Source organism: Mastigoproctus giganteus, chromosome 13, assembly GCF_048544385.1.
Source record: "Mastigoproctus giganteus isolate SK-2022 chromosome 13, ASM4854438v1, whole genome shotgun sequence".
NCBI lineage: Eukaryota > Metazoa > Arthropoda > Arachnida > Uropygi > Thelyphonidae > Mastigoproctus > Mastigoproctus giganteus.
Genome location: NC_143587.1, coordinates 3,951,938 through 3,964,278, shown reverse-complemented (window position 1 = coordinate 3,964,278; position 12,341 = coordinate 3,951,938). Strand labels below are relative to the sequence as shown.

Genomic DNA, 12,341 nt, shown 5'->3' with positions numbered 1-12,341 from the left:
TCTATCGAAATGATCATGAATTCCATCCTTGATCACTGCCTCTATGATTTTCCCTATTATTGAAATTAGACTGACCGGTCGCTAATTTTTCACTTCACTCTTATAACCGCACAACAAAACCATTAGAATGTATTGGAGATACACTGGCAATTTTCTAATCCAATGGAATCTCTCCTGACCTCAGTGACGCTCTCATAATTAGCCTCAATGGTTCGATGCACTCACTTGCCGGCTCCCTTCGTGCCTACAGACGGGCCTTACTCGTCTTTAGGCAAGAAGGTTTTTTCACGAAATAATCATGTGCAAAATCACTATCATTAATTACATATTTTTCAACTTCAGTCCCATAATTTCTCATTGAATTGAAGGGTTTGTTTTCTGTAAATATCCATGCAAAGTAACTGTTGAGTTCATCTGCAACTTCCGCTGGGGTATCTAATACTGTCCCACGTCCATCAATAAGCTCCAATCTGGTTTGTCTTTCTCTTCTTTGCATTTGTATGTGAAGAATTCCTTATCCCCCCCTCGTTTCTCTCTTTGCTAGCGATTTCTCATAATCTGCCTTTGCCAGCCTAACCTTTTCGGTGACACTATTACAGATCAATTTGTAGCTGTTGTAGGCTTCAGTACTTTTAATTGCTTTGTATCTTTTCCATGACGTCTTTTTTCTGCTCAAACGTTCAATCTTGTTCCGTCGCTTAATACAACGGTAGCGCATTGAACAACAAAAAGCTATATCAAGACGCCGTGCGAACGACTTACCATACGCATATGACCTTATAGAGGGAAGCAATCACGTAGGTTAACTGCTACCGGCCGTTGCATCGTGGTGTATACGCTTTCACAATTGATTCAGTCCTGGACCATATTCGCCAAGCCTTGTAGGTCACAAGGAATAATTCCAGTTCACTCCCTTAACGACGAACCCATTTCAACAGTGTATTTAACAAGAAGTAGAAACAACTACTTTGAATTAGAGCAGGGGTGGCCAACTTAATTTGTGATGCGATCTACTTTTTTTCTTCAAAATGTGCCGCGATCTCAAGAAATTCACTGCACGTGGTTAAAAAAGTTAATCAACACATTGAAAAATGTTGTTTATAAATTTAAAATTCAATACAATTCAGAATTCGTATTTTAAATTCATACGTATTTAAATTTTTACTTTATGTGCAGTTTGTGTCTTCATGTCATCTGCCAAGCTTTCAAAATCAGGGATGTACTGCGATAAGGCCCCCCGTAAAGAATCTTCTGTATGCAAGTCCGTAAGAGTAGATTCTTCGTCTTTGTTTGTTTCAAATATGAAAAGGCCGATTCACAGAGAGAGATGAGGAATCAAAAGAGCAATTTAAAAGTTCACTGAATTTTTTTTTCCATTTGGGTACTTTTCTCGGCAAACATATTTTCAAAAGTCTTTTTCTGATGATCTGGTTTACAGCAAGATATCGTTTCGCAATGTAATCATTTTTCTTTTCTTCGTGTGAAAAATCTCAGCGATTTTTTCTGCAGTTTGTTTCGCATCTAAATCTACATTAAATGGATAAGAAATATATTGAACGATGCCTTTAATTGTTTTAAAATCACTGAATTTGGTTTCAAAATCGTCCACAAATTTCTCAACTTCAGAAACATATTTCTTACTATTAAATCCAAAAACTGGATATTTTTGCGAATGTTCTTGCATATTTGGAAAATGATCGAATTTTTTTCAGATCCTTAGCCATTGCCAAAATTGATATTTATATTCAGAAATACTACTCATCGTGTCACCCACATTTTTATTTTTCCCTTGTAATTCCAAATTCAGATCACTTAATTTACTGGTAAAATCTGCCAAAAAAGCCAGATCTCACAACCACTCCGTATCTCGTAGCTGCTGATAATCATTTCTCCAAAACATTTTGATCAATAAATTATTTTAATGTGATTCAGCAAATTTTGAAATCTCTGTAGAAACGTATTCCGACTCAGCCACCTCACATCTGTATGTAATGTTAGATCTGGTCCTTTTTCATCGAGTTGCATTTTGAAAAGTCTCCTTTAAAGAGATTGTCCTCCGATGAAATTCGCGATTTTGAAAGCTCTGTCTATATTTCTCTGTCCACTTTTAGTATTTAATCTTTTGCTGGCTAGCACTTGTTGGTGGATGATAACTCAAAAAACCTGGGAATTCGTCATCCTTTTGGCACAATGCGATGAATCCGTTTTAGCTCCATCCGTTGGTATTGATACGAGCTTAAATAGTGGTAATTTAATATTTTCAATAAAATATTTGAATGCTGTAAATATTTCAAGACCGCTAGTTCTTTCTTTAAACGAAACCATACCCAGCAGTTCTTCTCTAGTGGCAGAATCATCAAAAACCATACGAAAAAAACGAGCAATTGAGCTGTGTCACTGACGTCTATAAATTCATCCAGTTGTAAAGAAAAGGACACACAATTAGCAATATGAGCACGCAATTGTTCGCTCACATTTTTACTCATTTTTTTTCGATGTATCGCATCACAGTATTTCGAAATAATTGCAGATCTTGAAGGGCACTTTTAATTTAATTTTTGTTCTTAAAATTTTCAAAAAGAGAATCTGTTATTTTTAAATATGTGTCTTTGATGAATTGGCCATCAGAAAGTGGTTTAAATTTTGTTTTGCAAGAAGATGACTCACTTTAAATGATGCTACAGTTACTGCGTTAGATTGTAAATTAGGTGTCACGAAGAAATTTTGTTGCGCGAATAATTTGGATTTAAGTTCTTTTAATTTATTTTTTTCTAAGGTCACTATTCGGCGGAAAATCCAATGGGTATTTGCAATGAAATGCGTTGAAGTGCCTTTCTAAATTTCCTTTTTGGGGAAGAGCCACGGAAGCATTGCAAATCAAACAACAACATTTTTCTTTCACCATTACAAATAAGTATTCCAGTTCCCACTCTTGATGAAAATGATACATTTTACTCTTTTTCGTAGTATTCATTTTAAATCAAAAGGTATTAAATTAACGTACAAGTACTGTCCACTTTTGATATTAACAATAATAACATTTAGATTTTGACTAATCTACTTTTTATATTTAAAGTTTGTCGTGATCTACCGAAATTATAGCTACGATCGGCTCGTTGGCCACCCCTGAATTAGAGTTAGAGCATTTGAATATTGCGGGCTGTTGCAGTAAAATTTGTTGCTTGTGTTTCCGCAGGAGTACAGTGTTCAGCTTACCTTCCGACAGCAGTGGCGTGACCCTCGATTAATATTCGACGACTCCAACGGAATGCTGCGTTATTTGTCTCTGACGGACGTAGATCAGATCTGGACCCCGGACGTGTTCTTTTCTAATGCCGAAAGTGGTTTTCTTCACGAGATCCTGTCGCGCAATATCCTCGTCAGGATTTTTCCCGACGGAGACATCTTGTACAGCGCGAGGTAAGTCCATTCACGTTGTTTCGTGCCAGACTCGTTGACAGGTGGGGGGAAAAAAAACTAATGCCGAATTGAATAGCTCTAACTGACGGGAAGAATGGTTCCCGTCATTTCAGTTGGTGTTTCCATCGCACCTACCCCAATTTAAGTGGGTGAGGGAGAAAAAAACAATTTTACATTTCCCTAATCACGATAGGCTAATGGCACTTTCCTCAGTCACTCGAACTCCAACACAGACATCATGCGGGATGTCATCACAGACTTGCTCGTCATGCCATGGGCAATGTTTTAATGCATAAAATGTACCACAATGAGATCTCTTCGCCATCCAAAACTTTGATGCGGTTTTCGTTAGGAACCACAGCTACCTTTTTTTTGAATTTGATAAGTATGGCAAACACTTTACGTCACCCCATGGTATAAGGTCACTGGGAAGTTTGCAAACTCTGGCAGGCCCTGCCACCTAGTTTCCTGAGATTTCAGTGGCAAGGGCCTATTTTTTTTTTTTTTTTTTTTCGTTAGTTGTTGGCGCATTGGCTTCTGTGGCCATAATGCACCTCCCAAGGTTTTTGCACGACTCTGATCCAAGCGGGATTCCAACTCGCTAAAAAAGGTTTAAGCCGAAAGAGTTTTGCGTGGGCGGTTTCAATTTGGACATTGTGTGGGGCATGCGCTGGTGTATAGACAGAGTAGGGCGGGAGACTGAAGACTGTGGGAAAAGTCAGAAGTATGGGAACAATAGAGTATTGGCCCGAAAAGCAGTGGGGCAGGCCCATGCCCCACCAGGAGTAGAGAAGCGGGGAGTGGCAGGGGATATGTATATGTGTAAGGTGGCACCTGGACTAACGTTTTTTTTTTATGTAAACCCCAAACACGAGAGATATTAGAACTTATAGTACTTACTACCGTGCTTGGGTTGGAGGTTGAGAAGACGAAAGAAGATATTTGTTGACATTGGACTTGAACTTCTGTAGATTGTAATTTTCAGGAAATACGTATGAAGGAAGGTTGTTCCAGAAAACGGCAGTTGAATGAATAAATGAGGAAGATGAAAAGTTGGTTCTGTGGGTTTGAAGCTGGACAGTAAATGGATGTTGGCTGGTGGCGGCACGTGTTCGGAATGTTTTGAAAGAGAGAGCGGGAATTATAGAAGCCAATTCAGAAGAACAGTGCCCATGGAAGTATCCGTAGAAGAGGCATGCAGCAGGAACAGTACGTCTATGAGACAGCGAGTGGAGAGACTCCGTTAGAGATGAATCATTAATTAACCTAACTGCTCTCTTCTGAATGGAATCAAAAAGCCTGAGAGAGGTTTTGGGGGCACCACCCCAGTTGTGGGAACAATATTCCATGGCAGGGCGGATTTGCGATTTATACAGAGTGAGCAGCTGTTTGGAAGAAAAGTAACGCCGAGAGCGAAAGAGAAAACAAAGTTTTTTAGATGCAGAGGAAGCAATATTTGTAATGTGCTTGTGCCAAGAGAGATTAGAAGTCAGGGTAATCCCCAAAAGAGATTTATCAACTTGCCTAGAAATCGGAGTGTCACTAAAGATAAGCATAGGAGCAGAAGAATCCTTTTTGCCAGATATAAGACAAGACTGAGTTTTAGAAGGGTTGAAATCAACAAAGTTGTCTTTGCCCCACTAGAGAATTACCTGAAGATCGGCATTTAAGGAATTGGTAGCAGATTTTCCAAAAGTTGAAGCTGATTGAGCAGGACAAGGTTTCTCAAAATGGAAAGTGGAATGCAATGTGCTATCATTGGCAAAACTATGGATAGGATTTCCAGTCAATGAAAGAAGGTCATTAATATACAAGAGGAAAAGAGTGGGGGAAAGAACTGAACCATGGGGGACACCGGCATTAGTGGAGAAGTTAGAAGACAGAGAGCCATCTACCATCACCCTCAGTGAGCGATCACAGAGAAAACTGGAAAACCAATTACTAAAAACAGTTGGCAAACCATAAGATGGAAGCTTGTTTAGTAGACCTTTATGCCAAATCGAAATCTTTATGCCACGCCCGAAAGCCTTTGAGATGTCGAGAGCAAAACTGGAGAAATCAATTAACCGGCAACTCTTAAACTACCTAGAAACCTTCCGTCTGATCAACGATCGCCAGTATGGATTCCGTCAGTGTCGATCCACTGGTGATATTCTGGCTTATGTTACCCATTTATGGACTAATTCAATGGAAAGGTTCGGTGAAGCACAAGTAGTTGCTCTTGACATCTCAAAGGCTTTTGATCGTGTTTGGCATAAAGGTCTTCTAAACAAGCTTCCATCTTATGGTTTGCCAACTGTTTTTAGTAATTGGTTATCCAGTTTTCTCTCTGATCGCTCACTGAGGGTGATGGTAGATGGCTCTCTGTCTTCTAACTTCTCCACTAATGCCGGTGTCCCCCAAGGTTGTTCAGTTCTTTCCCCCACTCTATTCCTCTTGTATATCAATGACCTTCTTCCATTGAATGGAAATCCTATCCATAGTTTTGCCGATGATAGCACATTGCATTCAACTTTCCATTTTGAGAAACCTTGTCCTGCTCAATCAGCTTCAAGCTCTCGAAAATCTGCTGCCAATTCCTTAAATGCCGATCTTCAGGTAATTCTCCAGTGGGGCAAAGACAACTTAGTTGATTTCAACCCTTCTAAAACTCAGTCTTGTCTTATATCTCGCAAAAAGGATTCTTCTGCTCCTATGCTTATCTTTAGTGACACTCCGATTTCTAGGCAAAATGATATATCTCTTTTGGGGATTACCCTGACTTCTAATCTCTCTTGGCACAAGCACATTACAAATATTGCTTCCTCTGCATCTAAAAAACTTTGTTTTCTCTTTCGCTCTCGGCGTTACTTTTCTTCCAAACAGCTGCTCACTCTGTATAAATCGCAAATCCGCCCTGCCATGGAATATTGTTCCCACAACTGGGGTGGTGCCCCCAAAACCTCTCTCAGGCTTCTTGATTCCATTCAGAAGAGAGCAGTTAGGTTAATTAATGATTCATCTCTAACGGAGTCTCTCCACTCGCTGTCTCATAGACGTACTGTTCCTGCTGCATGCCTCTTCTACGAATACTTCCATGGGCACTGTTCTTCTGAATTGGCTTGTATAATTCCCGCTCTCTCTTTCAAAACAGTCCAAACACGTGCCGCCACCAGCCGACATCCATTTACTGTCCAACTTCAAACCCACAGAACCAACTTTTCATCTTCCTCATTTATTCATTCAACTGCCGTTTTCTGGAACAACCTTCCTTCATACGTATTTCCTGAAAATTACAATCTACAGAAGTTCAAGTCCAATGTCAACAAATATCTTCTTTCGTCTTTTCAACCTCCAACCCAAGCACGGTACTAAGTATTATGGGTTCTAATATCTCTCGTGTTTGGGGTTTTCATTAAAAAAAAAAAAAAAAAAAAAAACTACTTGTGTTGCCCCAAACCTTTCCATTGAATTAGTCCATAAATGGGTAACATAAGCAAGATACTAGTGGATCGATACTGACGGAATCCATACTGGCGATCTTTGATCAGACGGAAGGTTTCTAGATAGTTTAAGAGTTGGCGGTTAATTTATTACTCCATTACTTTAGAAAGAGTAGAAGTAATTGCAATGGGACGATAATTGGATGGGAGGGATTTGTCACCCTTTTTTAGGAACTGACTGGATATGAGCAAATTTCGAAGCAGAAGGAAAAACACCTTTGGAATAAGAAAGTGAAAAAAGGCGACAAAAATAGGAGTAAGTTCAGGAGCACAGGTTTTGAGAACAAGTGGAGAAATACCATCACGACCTAGAGCTTTCTTAGTATCAAGATTCATCAAAATCCTTCTGATATCCTTTTGACGGAAGACCACAGGAGGCATTGAATGGAGCGTGTTGGGAATGGTGGGAGGTGTTTTCCCAAGATGATTAATACATGAATTGGAAGAAAAATGGGATGCTAGCAGGTCAGCTTTATCCTTGGCTGAAGTGACAACAGAACCATCTGGTTTGGACAGAGGTAGGAGCAGAGATGGGCAAAAGTTGCGGCCAATAGCTTTGGCAAGAGACCAGAATTCTCGGCTACCATTAGGGCAAGAAGCAAGTTTTCTACTCTTAGCCTGTTCAAACTCTAGTTTGGACTGATTAGTAAGTGCTTTACAATTGTTGCGAGCTTTGGTGGCAGAAAATGAAACTGAAGAATTAGAAACAAGCCAATTACGATATGCAACATTCTTCTCTTGAACAGCCTTAGCACATTTATTGGAAAACCAAGGTTTAGATAAAGGACGAGATTTTAAAGTGCAGTGTGGGATAAAGGATTCCATACCTGCAGGAATAATTTCACTGACACGATCTGAGCAAACGTTGACATCAGAACTTTTCAAACAGTAATCCGACCAAGGAAAAGAAGAAAAGAAGTCTCGCAGGTCATCCCATTTTGCATTCTTGTAATTCCAAACAACACGAGGTTGGGAATAGCCATGAGATAAAGGTTCCATTGGAGAAGAGACAATCACCAAATTGTGATCTGAAGTGCCTAAAGGACCTGTCACTTCGACCGTGTACTTAGAAGGGTTGTTTGTGAAAAAAGATCAAGCGTATTGGCTGTATGATTAGGATTGTCCGGTATTCTTGTAGGTAAATGAACAATCTGTGCAAATTCATTAGTAATTGCAAAAGCCTCAGCGTCTCGACCAGCTGGTCGGTGTGACTATAAAACGGAAGCCAGCTGGAGTTTTGAACATTAAAATCACCAAGGAAAATTATCTCACTGTTAGAAAAGTTGGATTGGAGAACGTCAAGTTGCAAAGAGAGGACGTCAAAGAGCTCCAAGTGATTAGTGGAGTTGGGGGAACGGTAGAGACAACAGATGAATTTTACACAATGAGGTAGAGAGATTTTAAGCCAGAGAAGATCAAAGAGAGGAGATTCCGAATTGCCAAGTCTCTGACAGGGAATATCAGAACGGACATATGCACAAATACCACCTTTGAGGCGAAAAGTTTTCTTATACTGCAAAATTTGCTGTTTTTGCTACTCACGGCTGACCAGAGATACCTATCGCTTCCGGCTACAGGTCAAGGTCAGGCAAATGCGCTGTGGGTTTGTACTTGCGGTCAAGTGACCATGGCAACACACGTCGTTTACTGCCTCCTAGCAATTATCCACGCCTCGTACAAGCGGATTTCTACATCCAACAGTAACAAGTCTAGCCAACTAAAATAAGCCGTAATTTTTGACTTATTTTGTATCTGATCGGTAAACGTATCACTTGGAATACGATACGTAGTTAACGCAACTACTAAACACAATTGTAAACTCTTTTCCAGCCCACTACTCGTAATCCTTTTATCTGCGCCTAAAATCTGAAAATGCCTTTAAAGCAAGATCACCCAAATAATGAAAGCTGTGTAATTTGTGGAATTGTTCCGGACGTAGCTATAAAATGTACTTCCTGTCTCAAGACATACGGAAGCGAATGTCTCGCGTTGGACCTAAAGAGGCTCGGAAAGCAGCGACGGAAAGTTTGGCAGTGTCCCCCCTGTAAGGGAGAAAATTATATGCATTCACTCGGAACAACTGGTGAAACTTTTAACGACGTTAACCAAATTTCGATTTCACCTGAGCACAGGACCCAACCCGAACCTGAGGTAGACACGGAAAAATTGACATCGCCAGATGCACATGTGGAATTGACACCCGACTCATTACAGGGAGAACAAAATGACCATTCAGATCTCATCATGCAAAAATCTAGTAGCTCCCAACAGGATAACACCCTATCAACAGAGATCTCCGCAATAATTAATCAAACATCACTCGAACACAGTCCACTCCTGGTCTCGCTCCTCACAAATATTGAGACAACTCTATGTATAAAGCTGTCGCCAATTCATAATATCCTCGCAGACCTACTGCTAGAAAACAAGCGACTACGAGAACACAATGAATGCATACACAAAACATTGGAGGTGTTGCGGAAAAATTTTGAGGACCTGAAGCAATCGGTTTGTGATCTTGCTGTTCAAACTAACCATCATGAGCAGCAGCCTCCGGACGAACACTTTCACGCGAAACCGAGAGCTCCTACCCAAACCACCCCATCTTTATTACCACTTGACCCCTCTCCAGCCCCCATTCTTACAACATGTGAGTCTGAAGTTGTGTGCCCTGAACGTAGCACTAGACCAGTATATATTGAAATCACAGCAGATGCCAACGGATACTCAGGAAATACTGCCTCACAGAAGACCCAAAGAATTCATCAGGAGCAGAATCTGCCAAATCGCACCTATTCGCGATCACAAAACTCACATATGGGGTCCTCGCGCTCAAAACCGGATAATGCTTTGGCTGCTGAAGTACATCGCAATTGTAGTTCCGCTTCAAACAACGTGAGAGGTAACCATTATGCAGGGACTACGATTGCATCTAATGTAAAGACCCATAGAGACACTACAACGTATGCAATGATTGCAAGCAAACGAACAAAAGAACAAACACTGACCCGCAATCCAACTGTTAAGGAACTGAGCCCCAATCTTAAAGTTATTGGAACCAATTTGCACTTCAGCAAGATGCAAATTGCGAACACTGGAATGATGAGCAAGCGGATCCGTAATGTCTTCATTAGTAGGCTCTCCCCTGCCACCACAGCTGATGATGTGGAACACCTTCTTGCTGCTTTCAAAATGAATGGTAGAGTCACCAAGCTATCCACAAAATATCCCACCTACGCCTCCTTTAAGATCGATGTGGCTGATGCAGATTTTGAAGCACTCTTCAATCCTGAAATCTGGCCTGCTGGAGCTCTTGTTATGCCATATCTCGGGCATAAAGGGCAGCGATATAGAAGTAATGGAAAGGACTCCCACCAATGGTACCCTGATTCATAGCAATCCCAGATCTCGTTACCGCAACTAGAACCACAGACACGGAACACCAATATGCCGATCCCTGTGCTCATCAGTCCTAGACACACCCCGCTGAATCGAGTCGTGCGATGTCAGAGACCACCTGTCCGTATCAAAGTACCTACAGTACCTGCCTGCACCATATTTTATCAGAATGTGCGTAGTCTTAGGAACAAGCTTGACACTATGGAGCAAATTCTGCTCCCCGGATATTTTGACCTGCTCGCCATCACCGAAACCTGGCTCAATGACGATGAAGAATTCCTAGCAGCAGCTGCGCCAGCTGATTATGGGGTCGTATTCACATCTCGGATTGCACGCAAGGGTGGAGGCGTCGCAATATTTTACAAGAAATCCACTTTCAAGCTATTGGATAATAAATCCAGTAACTCCCCTAACTATGAAGCAATCCTCGTTACGTTAAGATACAACTTCGTGACGTTTGACCTCTGTGTGGTGTACATACCTCCAACGCCTTCCCCGCAAATCATCCTTGAAGTTTCCAACTGGATAATCAATCAGCTGCATCCCACAGCCTCTCACGTAGTTTGTGGTGATTTCAATTTACCTCCTCAGCTATCTAATATGAAAAAGGATCTTCTGGCACACTTGAGATGTGCTGATCTACAACTTATTAATGAAGCTCCAACCAGGGGGAATAACCTCTTAGATCTAGTTCTAGCCTCTATCCCTTGCACCCTTGATTATATTGCAGAAACGTCATTCGACTCTGATCATGTCCCAATACATGTGACTGCATATCTGCCAGCCCCCAAATTAGAAACCAGAAGGACAACAAAAAAGGTTGACATCACTAGCCCCAACTTACTTGACGTAGATAAGTGCATCAGAGCCGCCTCTCTCATTCCCTGGGTGGCCTTAGAGACTTGTGACCCAGAAATAGCTGTGAACATTCTCACAAACTGGATCAACACGGTTGCCAAATATGCCGCCTCTAAAAAAATCACAATCAGTCCATATACAAGACTTTGGTGGAATTCAGAACTCAAAATGAGTTTCCAGTTGAAGCAACAGTTCCATCGCACATGGAAACAGTCGCAAAATGTCAATGATCGCATCGTTTATTCTAGGGCACGGGCTCAATTTAATCGCATGAAATCTGAGGCAATCAAATTATATGTTAACCGAGATCTGGCTAAAGGAAAAATTCCATACAAAAAAGTGAACCTTCATTTTCCTCTGCAATTTGATCCTGAATTGTGGCTCGATTTCGTCACAAGATTTAATCGTAATCCTATGCCAAACTCAGATCTGGCTCTACTAACAGAGCCCACCCAGCAAGAAGTGTTGAGCACCATCCAGATCACAAAACAACAGCTGATCGTCGCCATCAATTCTCTACCTGCCTCGTCAACCGCTGGTGATGATGGAGTTCCCCAATTCATGCTCAAATGCCTAAGTCCGTACATTATTCAGCCACTTTTAATTATTTTCAACCAGTTACTCTCGAACCAGATTTTCCCACAGCAATGGGAAAACTATCTTATCAAACCTTTAGCCAAAGTTCAGTCGCCATCGAAACCTAAACATTTCCGACCCATCTCCAACTCCTCCAGCCTGCTGAAGCTCCTGGAGAAGACCTTACTCCCGATCCTCACCAAGCAGATCATGCCCAGTAATCCAGCCCAAATTCACTACTCCCTTCCAAACAGATCAACGATCACAAATCTGCTAGCCACAACGAATACTATCTTGTCAGCATTCGAGAAAAGGCACGAACTAGCTGTGACTTACTTAGACATTGAGGCTGCATTTGATGCCGTCCAAGTAAACCAACTACTCACTCTCCTGGAATGCCACTTCCAGATCACAGGGAACATATTATGCTTTCTCTCCTCTCTTCTGAATAACAGAGTTATAAAGCTTCATACAGGAGATCGCACCCTTACTAGATCCGTCACCGCAGGAGTCCCACAAGGAGGGGTCCTTTCCGGCCTTCTGTTCTCATCTATTATCTTCCCACTGGTTGCACATTCTCGATGTCTACTGAGCTATGCAGATGAT

General features: G+C 41.3%; 1 protein-coding gene across 1 annotated transcript in view; it reads left to right on the top strand.

Annotated features, from left to right (window-relative positions):
* LOC150075720 (glutamate-gated chloride channel-like) overlaps positions 1-12,341 on the top strand; it is a 52,925-nt gene that overhangs the window by 15,891 nt on the left and 24,693 nt on the right. The window contains exon 5 of the mRNA XM_090387396.1: positions 3,197-3,420. Coding sequence (XP_090243522.1) covers positions 3,197-3,420 — 224 coding nt within the window. The remainder of the gene's footprint in view (positions 1-3,196; positions 3,421-12,341) is intronic.